At 45.0% G+C, this 18,839-nt stretch overlaps 1 protein-coding gene across 1 annotated transcript in view; it reads right to left on the bottom strand.

Moving 5' to 3' along the window:
* LOC8039065 (sodium-coupled monocarboxylate transporter 2) overlaps positions 1–18,839 on the bottom strand; it is a 73,123-nt gene that overhangs the window by 23,051 nt on the left and 31,233 nt on the right. Inside the window, exons 8-9 of the mRNA XM_029967974.3 lie at positions 3,112–3,252; positions 21–150 (exon numbers count right to left, since the gene is read on the bottom strand). Coding sequence (XP_029823834.2) covers positions 21–150; positions 3,112–3,252 — 271 coding nt within the window. The remainder of the gene's footprint in view (positions 1–20; positions 151–3,111; positions 3,253–18,839) is intronic.

Raw genomic sequence — 18,839 nt, 5'->3', positions numbered from 1 at the left:
ACAGTCGGGAGAGCACGCACCTGATCCGCCTTGTCAATTTCCCCGAGCAGTCGAGGATCACAGTCTTTGTATATGGCGAAGATGATGAGACCAGAGAGTACGGCGAGGAGGAGCGTCAACGCCACTCCTGGGACGTTCAGAAGCAGCGCTCTGAGAAGAGGGGCGGTTCACGGAGAAAATAAATCGTCCGGCCGTCACCGACTCTTGAGGGGGGGGGGGGGGGGGGGGGGGGGGAGGTGAGGAGAGGGGGCAAATCCTACTTTGAACATTATTACCTATGTAAACTATCTTGGGGGGTTGGGTTACGTACCAAAGCAAAAGAAGGGACTGTGGCACGTGCGCACCGAGCGAAACGATTGGGGAGTGATTAAGGTAATTTGAAGTTTTTTTGTTTGTTCTTTTTGGTGAAAGCAAGATCACTTTTGAAGTCTTACCCACAATGAGCTTCGTTTTATGTTGGGCACTTTTGTCAGAATTATAACCGAACAAAGACCAAGCGTAATAAGAAAGAGCAGACGGTTTCTGCCGTTGACATTTTTGGTCCTTTTCACTGACAACTGTTTGGCCGACGTGTTTGGAACACTTTCAGAGATACTGCAAGCAACGACACATTTCAAAAGAAAAAAAAATGTCCGGACGTTCAAATTTTTAAACAACAGAAATATAAACAAGTTTTGAGCGGTAGCAATAGCTGTTAACATTTCTGTACTTAAATTAGGGCGACTAAACGACTTGCGCTTTTGGTATTAGAATAACGCAGAAAGTAAATTGTCCAGAGGCAGCGCCTCATCGTATAGAAAGGATAGAACCCTCAAACTAGGACGACATTACACTTTGCCCGAGTGCGGCCCTAGATTGGAAACGATTACGGCTTCAAAGTTCGGCTGGGGCTCGAGTCAAATAAATGTGCGGACGTAATCTTGGCATCGCGGTCGAGTCCGGTCGCTGAGTTGCCACAGGCGTAGTGGGACGACAATTTACGAAGAAAAATATATATACAAGCTTGATCACGCTGGCAGGTACGCACACAATGTACTGTGTGTGTTAATAATAATAATAATATTAATTTTATTTGCATTTCCTAGGGCGAAGAGAGAAGAGGAGTGCCCCTGAACGGGCACTGCCTACCGAAGATTCGCTCTAGTTCCTGACACACGCTGTGAGGTCGTATAGCGGAAGGAAAGGCCCCGAAGCGCTAGAGTTCATTACGCGCCGCGCTAATGAGCTCGCTTTTCTGAGGTCCGTACCACCGACCGTGGGTGTCTTGGTGGGCAAGACACTTGGCTGATTATCTGAAGGTGGCGAGTTCAAATCCTGGCTTCTTATGTGGTTCCCTATAAGGGCGCAACGCCTTTCGGTGTCGGTTGTTTGTTACGAAACTTCATAAAAATCGACTGAGGAAACACATCGTGTTGAGAAAGGCGGCAGTGAAGAGGCTTTGATTACTCTAGGCCTATCGGTAGTGTTGGAAAAATTCGCTTTGATCGTCCCATCCAGTGCTGTGCGTCGATCGAGGTTTGTGGTACCGGATTCAAACTCGAGAACGCAATACGTGCAGCGAGGGACACACGGATGGAAGCCACTTTAATAGACATAAAAATTCAAGATCTCGAGCTCCGACACTATAGATTAACACGCATGTGCGCCTGTGTGGCGCTTGTTTTTTTTTTGTTTTTTTTCCAAGAGTTTTAAGACGAACATTGTTACGGCTACAAATCTTATTTTTTCCTACGGACCAACATGGGGTTGAGCCCTTTTTCTACCGACATGAAAAAATGTTGCGGGCGTATGGAAGTTTGATTTAAGAAAGAAAAAAAAAAAAAAAAGAAAAAAACGAGTATAGGTAATACTTCTTGCAAGTTTTGTTTTGTCGAACAAACCCCCCCTTTCCCCCATAAAAACACAAAACAACGCTTTTTTATTTTTATTGTGGCTGCACCCTACAGAACCATATAGAACTGCTATGAATTTCTATTTTTAATTTTTGACCGATGTAAACTTTTGCTCCGATATTTTCATAAGTATCAAAATCATATGCTCCTCCCTGCCGTATACCTTCCCGCTAAATTAAAGTGTCAGCGCTTGCGAAACTGACTTTTAAAATTTATTTAAAGAGGGCGGAGTTTCATCTGACTCTCGCCGTGTACCCTTTGAATAAATGATTAGATGCATTCATTTTCCCGAAATGTTTTGCATTGTACCTCGATCATTCAACGTCACCTAGAAGACAAGGCCGGCCCATGACGTCATCATTAGTAGATCCCAGACTCTCCCCAAGCGGCAAAGATGCCGCAGCCTCGACGAGAGCCGCGCGTTGTGAGACGCTACACAGCGTTGGCGGCGATGCCAACACGCTGGGCGGCACTGTGCGGATCTCCTAGTTATGACGTTGTGGGTGAAAGGTCCAGCCTTGTCTTCCAGGTGGTAGAGTCGCGTCCCGTTGATATGGACCTCGTTGTTACGGATCTATATTTGGCATATACGACTGGGTAAATGCGTGCACTTCTTTTTAATGCGAAAGCATTAACTGTCCCAGGGAGCGAACCGGCGTAATCAACTTTTGAAGCCGCGCCAAACGGCACCTAAACTCCCTTGTCCCATGGAGCGAAGCCTCTAGTCTGTAGCAGCCACCCTATTGGCTGGCGCGCGGCGCGGTTCCAAGGAACTCGACCCCACAGAGAAGCCCCTCCCCTGCCGCAGCTGCCGGGCCGCCGGTAAAGGGGTGTCCAAACAGGATACTACAAAACGCACGACTCCGACAAATCATGAAAATTGAAGCGGACGCGCCCGCTTCGCGCCCGCTTCAATTTTCACGGTTTGTCGGAGTTGTGCGTTTTGTAGGTCTTGTTTGGACACCCCTTAAGAGGGAGCGGCAGGCCGCAGAGCCAGCAGAACCCACCCGGGCAGACGTCGGAGAGGGCGCACGGCCGAGCTCAGCACGGCACGCAGCATGCCTTTTGCCTCTTAATTATAGAAAACTGACATCATGGAAGCTTTTCAAAGGGGAAAATAGGGCCCATGTTAACAAGACGTCCCTGTACCGGCTCATTCAAGACCTGTCGAAGCACAGCCCGTTCTCAGACTCCGGATCAGCAACGACTCCCCGCATACCTCCTGGCGTCTCTGAGTGAGGCGATGCTTGAGTACCGCTGGACCTGCGTCTGGCTGGCGCAGTAGGCAGACATCCACCCGATGGTCCAAGAAAGAATCACGTTCCACGTCGTGTAGGTCTCGTACGCACTGAAGCTGAAACTGCAATGGACAAAAGTAAGACAGCGCTTTCTAACCTGTGGGTCGCGAAGCGGCTGGGAAACGTGTAATAAAATGCGAACTTGAGATGTCTTCGGTGGCGTCGTCGAAAACAAAGTCTAGACCACGGTGGAAGAAAAGAGAGATGTCGGAACAAGATCAGAAAGCGGTCGAAACTCCACGCGCAGGCGCCGTTCGCGCATCGCGGCCCTGAAAACGTGCGCGCGAAGCAAGTTTTGTTTACTATTGAGATTTCTTACACCAGCTGTGAGGTCACCCAAGATCTGCATTTCACTAGATCAAATGTTCTGGGGTATTTTTGGGATCAACTGTACGCTATCTATGACAGAGAGAGAGAGAGAGAGAGAAACACTTATTCGGAACAACTCCTAGTCCGAGTCATCGCTATGAGATACGGTCGTTTATCACATTGTCGAAAGTTTTTCAAGCTAATAAAGAAAGATTGATGCGAAAAAAGAAAGAAAAATATACGCAAACTGTAAGTTCCACGTCTACCCGATATATGGCGCGACTGTTCTCTCGTCGTAAGAGATTTTAATAGGTTTTATGGCACACGGTCGTAAGCAGTCAAAAGTGTGTGAAGCATCATTAAGAACGGTACCTCGATAATTTTAACCATCTTATACATGTCTGTGAAATAGATCTAAAAGAATTGATGATATGGCCCCCAAAAGCCTATTTTGTCTAGCTTGTCTAGCAATGAAGAGTTATCAACGGTATCAATGGCCTTTGACAGGTCAATGAAGAGTGCTAGGGCTATTTTAGTTTTGTCGAGTGTTTTGTGCGTGCAATCTGCGAAATCCTTTAGAATAGTAATCACTGTTTTCAGCGGCCGAAAGCCATAAAGCGCAGTGCTTAATAAGGAAATATATCACAAAATTTATTCATATTTATTTGTACTCATTTTTTTGATTATGTAAGCCATGACTGATGAAATAGAAATTGGTCTGTAGCACCACATTTCCCTGTGATTCCTCTTTTGATATAATGGCTTTACTACGGAGACTTTCAAGTACTTCGCAAAATTGCCAATGTGTAGAATGCCAATAAATATTTTTAGCAGGATTACTTTTAGTGTATCAAAGTAACCACGTGGTAGGCGCCTCTATGGGTATGTGGCCAAGTCACATGACATCACGGTGTCACATGACCAAGTAACTTGAGGCTAAAGTGTCACGTGACCACGTAACTGAACAGTCTTACGTAACATCACGGCTTTAGTGATATCATGTGACGTAATCATGGGGTTGATGTCACGCCACCACCGTTCACTAAATTTAGCGAGGAAGTATGTTATGTATTTATTAGATATATTATTACTACCTGGCCAACTCAGGGCCGTGGTAGGGGAGGCACAACATCATATTAATGAAACATTACTAGAGAAAAATGGCAACATGATTGGAGCTATTCAACAATTTTACACCCCATATACAATGCAATAAAAGCACGAACACATGTTTACACATAAATTCATGCAACACAATTAAACACAGTTTTCCTAAAAAGAAATCAGTGATTACACCAATAATCGGAATCTTTTAGGGATGCAGGGAATTCGCTACATTCAACAATGGATCGAGAAAGAAACCAATACTTGAGTGTGTCGAGTCGAACTGGATACTCTAGTAATGTACGAGCATAACAAGGATCGGTGTCCAGGTGGTTTGATAAGTTTATATACTTTGTGAAATCAACGTTCAGTTTCCCTTTAATATTTAAACATAGGGCCTCCAGTCCACGATCCCTCGCCTTTTTTATTCAGGTGGAGCAAGTGTGCCTGCCGCACTAATGCTAGGACGAACTCAGCACATTGTATATGTTGCGTAAAAACCGTATCTATTTTTAATGCACATTTTTTTAAATAATTAGCTTTGGTTTCCGTGAATTGGTCCCACACAACATCACATATTCTGAAATAGGTCGTAAGAAGTAATGGGAACCGTCAATTTTATGTCAGAAGAAGAAAACCTCAGGAGATTGTCAATGATCAAAGCTGACGGGTCGCTTTCGTTACAGCAGAGTCAATGGGGTTATCCCATATTAGTTTGATATTACAATTTAATACCAAGTACTTGTATTGTACGACCTTTTTAACTAATTGCCCACCAAAAGCGTACGAGACCGCCATGGGTAGCTTTTTACTCGTGATTAACATTAACAGTGCTCTTGAGCTATTAATATCATTTGCCGGTCCCGACATTAGGCGAGTATCTTTTCTAATTTTGTAAAAAAAGTTTTATTCGGAAAATATTTTACATAACTGTATAAAATGCAATTGCGTGAAAATCATATAATTTTGACATCTATGTTTTTAGTTATATCATGAACATAAAGTATAAATAGCAAGGGTCCTAAGACAGAGCCCGAAGTGAAGGGACATCATAAGATGAATGGCCTTTGAAATGCACATACCGTTCTTTCCCTTCTGCGTATGAAGCTAACCATTTCACTAGCTTGTGTGAGTTAAGAACTGCGTAAACTGTTAAAAGAAGCTTATTGCGGGGAACTTTATCAAATGCCTTAGATAGATTCATGAACGACACGTCTACTTGTCCTCTGTTGTTGATGACCAAAATCACGGGTTACTTGGAGCAGCTGGAACTCGTTTCCAGATCCATGCTGACAAGCTACCAAAATTATTATATTTTTTACATCGTCAAAAATTTCTACAAACTATATCCTTTAATAGTTTAAAACGCTGAGTCATCATGCAGATAGGCCTGTAATTTGCAAAATGTTTCGGGTCACTCAATTGCAAAACGGGTATCATAGCTTTTTTCATTCTTTATGAACAACACCGAAATCCATGGTGATTCTTTAAAGATTACAAGCAAGTGTTTAAATGCCCACTCAAAGTAATGCAACAAAAACATTTAGGGTTAAATCTGAACTAAACGACTTTTTGGAATCGACATTTAAAAGCAGATTAAAAGTACCTACTTCAGCTAAAATGAGATCACTGAACTTTGGAAGAGTTTTATCACGGCAAAGTTTGCTAGTTTTCCTTCATCGCGAGTGAAAACAGTTTTGAAATAATTGCTAAAAGGTATGTTTGGGATAGTTGGTTGATGAGCAATTTGATTTAAAACAGCGCGACAAGACAAGGACAAAGTAAAGACGAGACAGACGACAGCGCTGACTATCAACTGAAGGTTTATAACAACGCTCCCAGTATATATACACGTGGGCAACAGCCAAATAAACTGAGTAAGAAAGAAAATGCACAAGAATGCATGCAGTCTCAGCATCGTATCAGTTACATTATTCAGTGCTGTGTGATAAACGGTCCCTAACATGCACCAGTATGGAAACAAATTTCTTTATCGGACAGACCAACGGAGGCCGTGCTGACACATTAGTCTTTCAGTTTGCTTATTTCATAAGCTTTTATTATTTCTCAAGTTAGTTTGTCACAGCTTTTTTTCAGTATGTTGGTTGTTTGGTAGTGAGGGGTGTCATCCACAGTCGCGGCAGTGAGTTCCCAGACTACCGAAGATCTGTTTTTTTTACATGCCGCTGATGTTCCCTTAATCGGTCATTAATGCACCGCCCGATCTGTCTAAAATTATATGAAATGATAATTAAAGGTGTTGGAATTTTTGCTTCTTCAGTTACTTCGCCGTCTATTATTAATCCAGAAGCGGATTCCGGTTTGGATGGTATAGGTACCTAAACATTTGGGTGGCGAGAACTTTAAGACTCATTCTAAAGTAGAGTTATAATAACGGAGCTTTGCAACAGATAAAATTTGTTTTAGCTCCCGCGACATGTTAGTTACAGCCTTGGCCCTTTTACGAGTGCGCGAAATCCTTCTTTTCTTACGAATAATGTCACGCTCAGTCCAGGGGCTCCTGTCCTCATTAATGGTTCTGATTTTATAACAGCCGCCCGAGTCCATATTCTGCGTAGTTTTAGCTGCCTACGTAAGATCAAAGTGATTGATTTTAAGTGCGATAGCATTTCTTTCGGCAGGACCGACAAACAACAAGACGGAAAAGTACTGTAGAACTTGTAGTTGGGCTAGTTGGTGAACGTTATAAAGTATGGTGTAAGGCGCCTGTGTGTGTGTGTGTCTTTTTTCTTGTGTCTGTTGTTCTTTCTGCCTTACACCATGCTTCAAACAAACAAGTTGTTTGCGATTTCAGATGAATCATAAGATAACTGGCAAGCAAGATTTTAACCACGAAGATCTCTGAAGTGTAGTTACTCGGATGCGTAGCTTTCTTTAGTGGCTCTAAAGCTCTATTTAATCATCGTGTACAGTAATTTCTGCTGGAATGCGCTTTTTTTCGGTTCATTTTTAGTCAGCTCAATCTTTCTGCCTCTATAAACCGCTAAATAAAATGTCAGCGTGAATTTTATGCAGTGCTGTTTGGGCACTAAAATCGAAGGACTGGTACCATCGTAAAAAGCCGTTCCGTTCGCAACGACGCGATGTTTTATTTATGAAGGGTCGGAATGTATCAGTTTGAAAGCACTTACGTAAGATACATTTTAGGCGGCATATGGCAACTCTTCAGTATATCGTAAGTTGTGGGCTTTCACAATTACCCCTGGTCCTCATCGAAGTAAATACCCACTCCGTAGTCCGCTCTGTGCGCGGCTACGGCCGAGTCCGTCCATTGACTGCCTTTTTGGGGCACCGGTGGACGAGAGACAAAACAGTCCGTTTCCCACGTGTGTATTGACTCAAATGCCAACACGTTTTGTTCTTAGACATGAAAAGTGTGGGCGCTGGCTCGATTGCCAGTATCACCCTGTCGGTTTCCCGCGCTGCCACAATAGACAGATTCACGGAAAGTCGGAGGCCCACCAAAAAAAAAAAAAAAAAAAAGAAAAAACCAGCTTCGTAGAGCCAGGGCTTCCGCCGACGAGAGCCCCCGGCCCTCCTTCGTGGCCGGCTTATGTAGCCATGGAGATATGGACGCGCCCGGGGAGGGCGGTAGTAGTCGCCGTCCACTGTCACTCTTAATGCCGGCGGCACATTCACCCTACATGAACGAGGGAGAGCCGTCCCTTTCGGGGAGCACAGCCTCGGTTCCTAGTATCCGAGTAGCCACCGCCATTGGTGACGATGACTCCCACCGGCCTGCTTGGAGCTAGACCTAGATAGGAATATAGGGAACCCCATGGCTCCCACAAAGTCAAGGCTCTGATCTCAAAGAGTGGTTACGGCGGGTGGTTGCCCACCAGGTCTGATGGATATGGCAACGAACCGAACCGAAAACTGAAAAAAAAAGACCTATTTGTCTGCGAATTAGAATCGATCTAAAACTTCAAATATATATATTTTTTCGTTCCGGAGCCGGAAATGGGATAAAGATTTTTTTGCGGTTTCTGTGTAATGGCAAAAATTGGGCATGTGGAACGTACCTCGAGGAAAGCATGTACGCGTATTGTAACCGGTCAACATTAGGTACTCAGAACATCATTCCCCTTAATCTGAGTTCGCCCTCTTTCTCTTCTTCTTCGTCCCCCGCTTGCACGCTGTAGCTAGATATGCTTCAGTTTTCTTCTGTCACACTTTTTCCTTTCTGGTTGACTGTTCGTCCTCAACAGTCGGTCTCATGTGGTCTGGCTGGTTGTGTATCTGCCTGGAAACGTAGAGCTTCAGCTGACTTCGATGTACGGGTAAGGGTTCACTCTCGTGTTGCGTTTAGGTCTCGTAGTCGCTAGCTGACCGGACCTGTCTGTCGAAGCATTTCACAAGGGCCATTGTACTTCGAAAGCAGCTTCGTGGCCCTTCTTTTTCTTCTCAGTGGCCGACGCGCAAGCGCAAGATTTCCAGTCGCTATGGTAGCCATCCTACTGTCCTGCCTATGATTGGCTAGCATCCGCTGATGGGCTATACGAATGGCAACAAGAGTGTTGCATTAAGCATCCTTTAGTCGACTCTCGAAGTAGCCGCTCATCTCTCGTCCTACGTCGTGAGTAACGTTGACTCTTGAGCTAGAACCGTGGTTTTATCGTATACCAACTTAAATGGGCTGGTCAGGGTACTTGCTTGTTGATATGTATTCGGAGCAAAGGACGCTTATGGAGCGTACAAATCCCAATTGTCATGTGATGTATTTACGTATGCCTGTAGTAAGTCAATAATAGTGAGATTGCGCACGCTCAATCAGTTCGTTGGTTTGAGGCCGATAAGACGCTGCTTGCACGTGCTGTATTCTATAGGATGCCAGCTTATGTCGAAAAAGTCGACAACTGAATGGTTGGCGAGCACAACGCGCGGCATTCCGTGACGTAGAACTACGTGTTCCCGTAGAAACTCTACAACGTAATTCGCTGAAGTCGTGGGCACAGCACGCAGTTCGATATATTTTGTGAGATGGTCAATAGCAACAATAATGAAATAGTTGCCTTTCTGTGACCTCGGAAATGGCCCCATATGATCCAATTCAATAAGCTCAAAAGCAGCTTGTTGTGGTGGATTGGGATAAATCTCGGTGTTCGGTGGGCTGTTTTGTAGGTTCCTTTGTTGGCACGTTTCTCAAGAAGCTACACACTGAGAAAAGTCTCTTTGAAATACACCCCACCAATATTGTGCCACGAGATTGGCTACAGTTTCGTCTCGACCTAGATGGCCTGCTGCCGGATCGTCATGGCAGAGGTGAAGTACAGCAATTCTCGAAGCAGACGGAATTACCGGTAGCCATTTGGTGAGAATTGGGGCCACTATGACAGAGTAGACCATTTTGCGTCTGGTACGCTAGAGGTATAGACGCTGCATAAGTACCGTTAAAGGAGGTGATGCAAGCCGCTGTACGTTGTCGTGCACTTCCCTGTCTTGATATTGACAGTAACGTAAATCGAAAGTAGTGCCACACAAATAAGTGTCATACTCCGGAGCGTTAGGGTGTTTGCCTAACAGGTTGCGTGACAAAACGTCTGCGTGCTGAGGACTCTGTCCACTGCGATATATGATTTCGAAGTCATATCCTTGTAGGATAATGGCCCAACGAGCAAGCTTTCCGGTCAATTTTTATTTGCTTTGAAACCAGGTCGAAGCTGAATTGTCAGTAACCACTGTAAAAGGGCGCCCATAAAGTTACGGACGAAATTTCCGCACCGCACAGATGTGTGCAAAACATTACAGTTCAGAGGAATGAAATTTATTTTTTTGTCGTGTAAGTCACTGACTTGCATAGGAAATTACTTTTTGAGCACCTTCTGGAGCTTCTTGAAGTAGCACAGCGCCCACGCCTTTCCTCTAGCATCTGTGTGGAGAAAACTCTTGGACAAAAATGGATCAAAATGGGCGAGTACTGGAGCGCTTAGAAGTGCCATCTTCAGATCGTAAAACGAGGACTCTTCTTCAACACCCAATGCCACAGCGCGTTCTTCCGAAGGATATGATTGAGGGAGCACCACGAGTGGCAAAAGGTGAAATAAAACGGCGAAAATATTGTGTAGATCCCAAAAGCTTCTAACACATTTTGTAGCTGTCGGTATGTGGTACTGAGACAACTTCGAAGGATCAGGGTAAACCCGTTCTGTTTTATCCCATGCCCCAATTAGGTGACCTGTTCAATTTTCGATAGTCCAAGCAAAACCGTACTGTACAATCCTTTTTTCGCACTAATGCAACTGGGGACGACCACGGACTCCTTGATGGACTTGACTACACCTTGTTTCAGGATCTCAGTGACTGGCATTTTGATAGTTTTCTGCTCCGCAGGAGCCAAGCGACGTAGAGGTTGATGTATAGGTCGACTGTAGCAATTTTTGATGGTGTGCTTTCCGTATACGGTGTGCATTCAAGCTCTTCTTCGCTGGGGGCAAAGCAATGCCGATGTGACAACAATACTCTTTTAATGTTAGTTTCTTGTTCTGTAGCCGGATCTGATTCGAACTAAAACTGTTCCCAAGGCAGAGATACGGCCAGAATACTAAATTTGTGGGTGTTTTCAGGCGTAAGTAGAACACAGGTGACTGTTAAAGTTTTGTTCTTAACGAATGGTTGGAGCGTCCGACTGTATTTCCCTGAACTACGAGTAATGTCGGCGATGCTCAAAATAGTAACCAGAGCGACAAATGCTCCATTAGTGCCAGAAACGAGTTTTCGGGGCGAAACTAATTACTTTTCTGGTTTAGCACAAAGGAAAAAGTCAAAAATAGCTTCACAGTTAACCGTGATTTCGTTGGTCGTCAGGAATAGCCAGGAAGGTAGTTATACAGTCTTTCACGTATACCAATTCAAGCCATCTGGGAGCTGTACCTTAGCACTGGCGGCATGGCCGAAGTGGTAGCAGAATTGCAAAATCAGGTGCCAGCTCTCTACCAATACGACGCAAATAATACTAGCGAGACATTCAAACGACGTGCATACGCTTTTAAAATTAATACCTTTGTTACACGGTCACACTTCACTGCAGTTACGCTAAGCCATCCTTAGCGCACAATACTTGCGGACAACATTCTGCGGCTATGCAGTGGAAACTATGACCGAACGTGCGCTTCAGCATCTTGAGCACCCATCAAAGCAGTGCACGCGCGCACTTCACTTCTGAAATAGCTGTCCGAGTATAGCGCGGTAGCTGTGGTGCCGCGAACAGCAGTTGAAGCTGAGTTAAAGGGCCCATGAAACGAATTTTGGGTTGGGATGAATGATTTTAAATTGGGACTTTACTAATCGCATATCGTTTAGTTGGCCAAAAGAAAGAGGCTAGAAAGTCAAAAGCCAGCTTTTCGGTACGAACATTTGAAAATATAGCGTACTATTTTGTACCTTCTTGCCTTCGAAAGCACTCCGCCTTTTCACTATGATAAATCCGCGGTTCCAAAAGCGCGTCACCGGCGCCAAACTGACGTTAGCAGAGCCCAGCTCACGCATTGGACACGAGAACTGCGTCACTCGGACGTATGCGCTCGTCAACAATCAATCCGTCGACGAATATTTGGATTCGCGTTCGTGGCTAATGAGTGCCCAGACGGAACTTATCGTCACTGGGGAATGACAAGTACTATGGTGTGCATAAAAAGCACGGTGGAAGCTAGGAGTCATCGCACCGGTGCCGAAGGAATGTCACGACCGCGTGATTTCACAATTCGCATTTAAGTTGAGGATTTAAGCTAAGGAGGAAGAAGTAGGCAAATCGTTTCATGACCTCAAAGGGGTATTCACACGAGGGAGAATTCTCGGGGATTTCTCCCCGGCACGCGCATCCCACGACGAAAACGTCAGGCTTTGCGACCTGCAAAAGCCTCGCGTTTTCATCTCGTGATGCGCGCGTGTCGGGGAGAAATCCCCGGGATTTCTCCCTCGTGTGAAAGCCCCTTAACCGCGGATATGGGTGCCCGCGTAACAGGGTATCTGGGGTAGAACACCGTCGACTGACGTTTCTACTGGTGTGCGGGTACTTTGTCTTTTGATTCGCGGTTTCACTTTAGTAGCATATATTCTCTTGGCAACATTCGTAGCCCAGGACGACGGGAAAAGACGGAGTTGGACAAAATGACGAATTCTACTAGTGAAGCTACATCGAAGGCGGTAACCAGAAGCTTAACCCACCCTTCAGTAATAATCATGGCACCATTGGCTGTGAAGAATTGAGCGGTAACTAAAGAAATATCACAACTGGACGATACGAGCCTGCGTCGATTATGTTAACCGCCGCTTCAGTACTGAGAATACACTCTTGTATACCAATCCCTTAAATTTCTACAATTGTAGTTGTAAGAGCAGTAAGGCGATTTGATAGACATGGGGGGTGCTTCATGGTAATCTATTCTCAATACCGCCCCTGCATATCGAAAAATGCGTTTCCCGTCGGGTGGTACATTCAGCCGCCAAATGAATTCGCCTTCCGCACTGGAAACATTGCCTTTTAGTTTGAACTCGGGGATAATCTTCATGTGGTAGACGTGGGGCGTCTGCTGTCGCTTTTAATGCGTTATCATTAGAACGCTCGTTTTGACAAAAGCCCGGCGTTATCTTTCGTTTGTCAGCGTCGAGGAGAGAGAGAAGTAGGGGGAGAGTGACACGTGGGACGTTCCCGTTGGTCCGAAGCGCTGACGTCAGCAGGCGTCGACCTCTCCCTCTCTTCCGGAGCTGACAAACTGACAGACACCGCTGGGTTTCGTCAACACGGGCCCTTTCGGTTTCGTCAAAGTCACGCGCACAGCTGGCACGGAGCAAAAGAGGAGGCGCCACGCAACACCTCCAAGATAACTAAGCCGTAGTGCTGAATGAGATGGCGTCATCAGAGAAGGCCAACGCTGGACACAAATTAAAAAGGAGTTATGCGTCATCGCTCAACTTCGAGCCAAGTTTGAGCTGAATGTTGACGCAATTGTCGTATCCAACCTGTGCCCTGCGTTGGCCTTCTCTGATAACGCCATCACATTCAGCACAACGGCTTTGTTATCTAGGACGTGCTGCGCCGCGGCGCGGTGCAATACAGGCGTGCTCAGTGACCGCTCTGCCGTCGCCGGTTGTTCTTCTCTCTGGGGTTCCGTAGTACAGGTGCGTGGGCTGCGATGTGTGTGTGCAGTTAAAATGATGAATGCGGTTCTCTTAACGAATGATGTGAATGTTGTTTCCTCCACGAGTGGTATGAATGTGGTTCTTTCCACGAGTGATATGTATGACCGCATCTAAGGACGTTGACGTACTCTGACAGGCAGAGCACATAAATGGGTAGAAAAACATTACAGGAAGATTCACTGGTGGATTCTGACGAAATCTGTTAGCATGACCCCTGGGAAACGCCACATACGTCCCCCTTTGGGAAACGTTTACACTGACCCCGTAACGAGGCCAAAAAAAGGCAGGAAAAAATGGAAGCCGCTTGCAACTCCCGGTAACAACGAATTAGAGCGCAGCTCTTGAGGAGGAAGGAAGGATACTGAGGGGAGCGTATCCCCTCCTCCTCACCTTCTCATCCTGCCTGCTACTCCTCCCTCAGAGCAGCGTCGGCGTAACCATGAGGTCACGTGACTCCCGTGACCTCACGGGGGTCACGTGACTTCACCGGGGTCAAGTGACTTCACCGGGGTCAAGTGACTTCACCGGGGTCAAGTGACTTCACCGGGGTCGCGTGGCGTCACCGTGGTCACGTGACCTCACAGTCACGTCGACGGCCGACGCCGACGCCACTCAAGCCGGAAACGGGCGCCTAAGAGCTGCGCTCTAAAACTAGAGCAAGCAAAAGAGAACTTAAAAAAAGAAAGCCAAAAGAGAAAAGTGTTAGCGTTTCCCAAAAGAGACGTGTGTGGCGTTTCTAAGGGTTATGCTAACGCATCCCCTATGAATCCACCAATGGATAATATTGCAATTTATGGATGGTTGAAATTTCCAACGCTTTCGCCAGGGCATCGTGAATGATCTTTGGCAGTCCTACTCGAAAAAATCTTTGAACCTTGGCATCTGCAATAGCGTCTACAAAGGCGGTAGCGCTGAAAAGATTAAAGGTTTCAGCGGCAACCCCTACAAATGCTTTACGTGCCAGACACTCAACGTCTGCAGCAAGGGCTTGGAGTGTTTCTCCCGGTTGCTGTCGACGACAACTTAAATCGCCGTAACGCACTTGTTGTAGACGTTTTTCGCCAATGCGATCCTATACTGCCGCTACTAGCGCTTGGTAAGTATAAACTGTGCCTTGAAGTTGGGTCTGGAACGTGATGGTGAGACCCTGTAGTTGTGCCGGGAGTGCACGAGTTGTATCGTCTTCTGACGATTGATTGGCCTGGGCAACAATGGTAGCTTGCTCAAAGTAAAGGTCCAGTGGTTCTCTGCCGTCAAATGGCTTCACACTCCGGCGAAGGGGCTTTGAACTAGATGAATTAGTGCTCACTGCTGTGGGAGTCGTGTGGTCCTCCTTGCCTCCGTTTCCTACCAATGCGGTCATTCTTCGTCAAAGTATAACCACATTGTGCCGGCGTGATAGGCTGCAGCTGTGGCTCGGCCATGTTGGCACCCGTAACTTGGAAGTCTTGTCTTGTCTCTGTTCCGTGAGTTGAGCGAAGGTTGAGCGAGGTAATTGAACATAGATCGAATTAGGAGAGCGTCTTGGGGAAACATCTTGGCATGCGAACGTAAGAGGAGACAATGGGCACACAAATACGCTGCCCGTGTCTGACGTGTTTTTGTGTGTCCCTTGCGGGGTGTAAGATAGACAGGTGGGGAAACGAGAGCCAAATAAGCGACCGGATTGTGTCCCCCTCGGTTTTCTTTTTTTCTGTGGCGCCATCTATGTGGAGCACCGCGAACTCTCACTCCGGGTGGGCGACCGTTGGTGACCAACTAAACTGACGGAGATTATTTCTTGTGGATTTTCCATGGAGGACTGTCGTGCTCTCGGTTTATTCTGCTCACTCTCCCATAAAGTTCCATGCAAATCCGATTCCAATTTTTTCCCTCTCGCCGCAGCGCCATCTGTCGCAAATCGGGGGTACCCGCAAGCAGACGAGTACACAATCCGGTCATGGCGCTGCGGTAGGCTTCTGTGGGCCGTTTCCCCACCTGTCTATCTTACACCCTGGTCCCTTGTCTCCTTTTGCGTTCGCATACCAAAATGGTAATTGATCGCACAGGGCTCGCAGCGGCTTCAGTAATAGCGCTGGGTTCACCATGCGGCGTTTTCTGTCGCATGAGGGGCATTTCGACTCCAGTCCCACTTCTTACACCAAATTGTAACAGGTCAAACTACGGTACTCAGTACATCATTCCCCTTAATCTCAGTCCGACCTCTCACCCCTTTTCTTCGTTTCCCGCTTGACGCTGTGGCTAGATGTGCTTCACCTTTCTTCTGACACAATATATATATATATATATATATAGATATATATATATATATTATTTAAGATTTTCGTGTTTTCAGGTGACGATATTAAGCCTTGGGAATTCGGCTGAATGACCAAGAAACTAAAGAGTGAGAGCTTTCTCACGCGTTAGCGCATGAAAACCTTCCTTTGTTTCTGACAAGCATTTCTGTGCCCATTTGTATTTAGAGACATTGTAATTTTGATTGTCTCCTACTTTTAGAATGGGTAGGAATGTTTTTTTTTCCCCGAAATTAAACGCTATACATTGAACAACTATATCATAGTTAAGAGCCGCGCCTATAAAAAATAATGCAACGCCATGCAGAACTTCACGTATTGGCCGAATAGCTGTTGAGATTCCTGTGTCCGTGGTCAGGAATAAAATTTATTTAATCAGCTGAGGGGTGAGCTCGAACCAGACTTGTTAAAGTATAAAATGTTCTTTAACGCTACCCCTCTACCAAACGTTTGTCAGTTCGTCTGTCCGTTCGTGCGTTCTTTGCTAAATTTCACGAAGAAAATGAATTGGTGTTTAAATCACGTGACATCCATTGATGTCACGTGATTTGAAGTGATGTGTCCTATATACCAATTTAGTTCCCCTGATAAAATTAGCGGGAAGATTCATGTCACGTGGCCTGACGATACTTGACCTACACTTTTGGTTCTGTTCAGATAAGAGCATATGAACGCGAATCTGGACGTACTTTTTTTTGTTTTTGTTCATGTGTTACTCCTCAACATCTGTAGGAAACGTTATCAAAAAAGATTTTGCAAAAAAACATAATGCTTAAAGAGAAACAAAACTGAGGGTCCCAGACCGGCACATTCGAATTTTGAAGTTTTCGTTTATGTCATGTTTGGTGACACCTACTACGGAAGCTACAAATATCAGAAATCTCAAGTAACTTCCCTTACAAAAAATTTATATCTGGCCAGATCTGAAGATTTCAGATATGGCCATATCAAAAATTGGCTACATATAACCTGATATGGTATATCTGCCAGATATGGCCTCATAACGCCAGATATAGCCTGATACCCCTGGCCAGATATGGAAATCCCAGATCTGGCTAAGTAAGGAAATTCCAGATCTGGCCACGCGTTTCAAAAGTACAAAAGACTGAAATCAGCACTTTATATCTTTTTATTGTCTACAATTCTCCCAGGTGCCCGGCCGGCCCGCACTCGAGGAGTTATGGAAACGGTGATCCTTCAGCTTCATAGCGATCGCTACTTTTGACCAATTCCATGGTTACACAGTTTTGAGTGTAATTCGTAGTCACCCTGAACAAGCCTCCCATAGGGCTGAAGTACCTGTTATATCACTTTTAAATTCTCTCGTCAATGGCAGCGTTTAGGATACTGTACATTCTGTCCAAACTTCAACCAGCCTGAGCCACCGAAATCTCTTACTATATTATCATCCTCGTGATTGTTGTTTTAGAAGGAATTACTTAAAAGCCGAGAAATCACAACAACCAAAACCGGGATTTAGCTCGGATTCAGCGAAGCTGTTTATGACATTTTTAGCGTTTTTAACTTAATATCAGCGTCTTTGAAGTTGTACGAGAATGATAATAATGTAAGAGATATGTCTGCGGCTCACCCAGGTTGAAGTTTGGACGGAATGCACAGTACTCACATTGGCGGGACATTTTAAAAGTGGCATGGCAGGTACTTGGGTTCTGTACGGCACGTGTTCGGGGTGACTCTGAAATAAACTCAAATCTGTGTAACCATAGAATTGCTCAAAATTTGCGATCAGTAGACAGCTGAAGAAACACAATCCCCATGATTCCTCGAGTACGTGCCGAGGCGCTTACGGGACTTAGCAAATTGCCTATTCGGGCGTAATGTTAACACTTTGAAATAATTAAGCTACATTGAAATCCTCGTGAAAACTAGCACAAATAATCTCAAACTTAAGCTTGTCAAAGCTGAAGTTTGTAATTATTTGTGCTGATATTTAGTTCGCGAACAATAAGTCATTCAGAGTATTCTAACAAAGAATTTTATTTAACTTGTTTTAACTTTTTAATATATTGAAAACCGGCCGCCAGATAAGTCTGTATATACGCCAGATAAGTCTGTATATACGCCATATCAGGCTGTATATATGCCAGATAAGTCTGTATATACGCCAGATAAGTCTGTATATACGCCATATCAGGCTGTATATATGCCAGATAAGGCTGCATATAGGGCGTATATAATCATATAATGTTTGATATGGCCAGATATGGCCCAGATATAAGATTTCCATACGGGTTATAATAGATCATGGGAACCAGGGATGGGCAGTATTTCAAATACAAGTATTTGAAATACGTATTTCAAATACGTTATGTATTTTGCATTTGTATTTAATTACAAATTGGGTAATGTATTTGACGTGTGTATTTAAATACTAAAACGTGGGTATTTCAAATACACTTGCAATTAAATACAATTTTGTGGGCGAAAATACATCCCTCAAAACTACGTTCTGCACCGAATGCAGTGTCTCTCAATCAAGCACACGCGTTTAGTGACTTTGTGATTACGGTGCTAGTCCAGGGCAAGAATAGTGACGAAATCGACGTTCACATGCAGACTGGCTAAATATGTGCCTGTGACAATTTGTGATGCTTTCCAGCCTGATTTCCATCCATATTATTGCCTGGAACATTCTGAATGCGCGGGTCGTCCAGATTTTCGTAACTAGTGCGAGTTGCAACAATAAAAAATTCTCGAGCTAGTGCTGCGCGTCTTGGTCGTCTCGGCTCTTTGTTGGTCTATACCAAAATGTAATCGAC

This window comes from Ixodes scapularis, unplaced genomic scaffold (assembly GCF_016920785.2).
Source record: "Ixodes scapularis isolate PalLabHiFi unplaced genomic scaffold, ASM1692078v2 PGA_scaffold2__306_contigs__length_199485367, whole genome shotgun sequence".
NCBI classification, from domain to species: Eukaryota; Metazoa; Arthropoda; class Arachnida; order Ixodida; family Ixodidae; genus Ixodes; species Ixodes scapularis.
The sequence above is the reverse complement of the archived record's forward strand: the minus strand, read 5'-3'. Positions and strand labels throughout refer to the sequence as shown.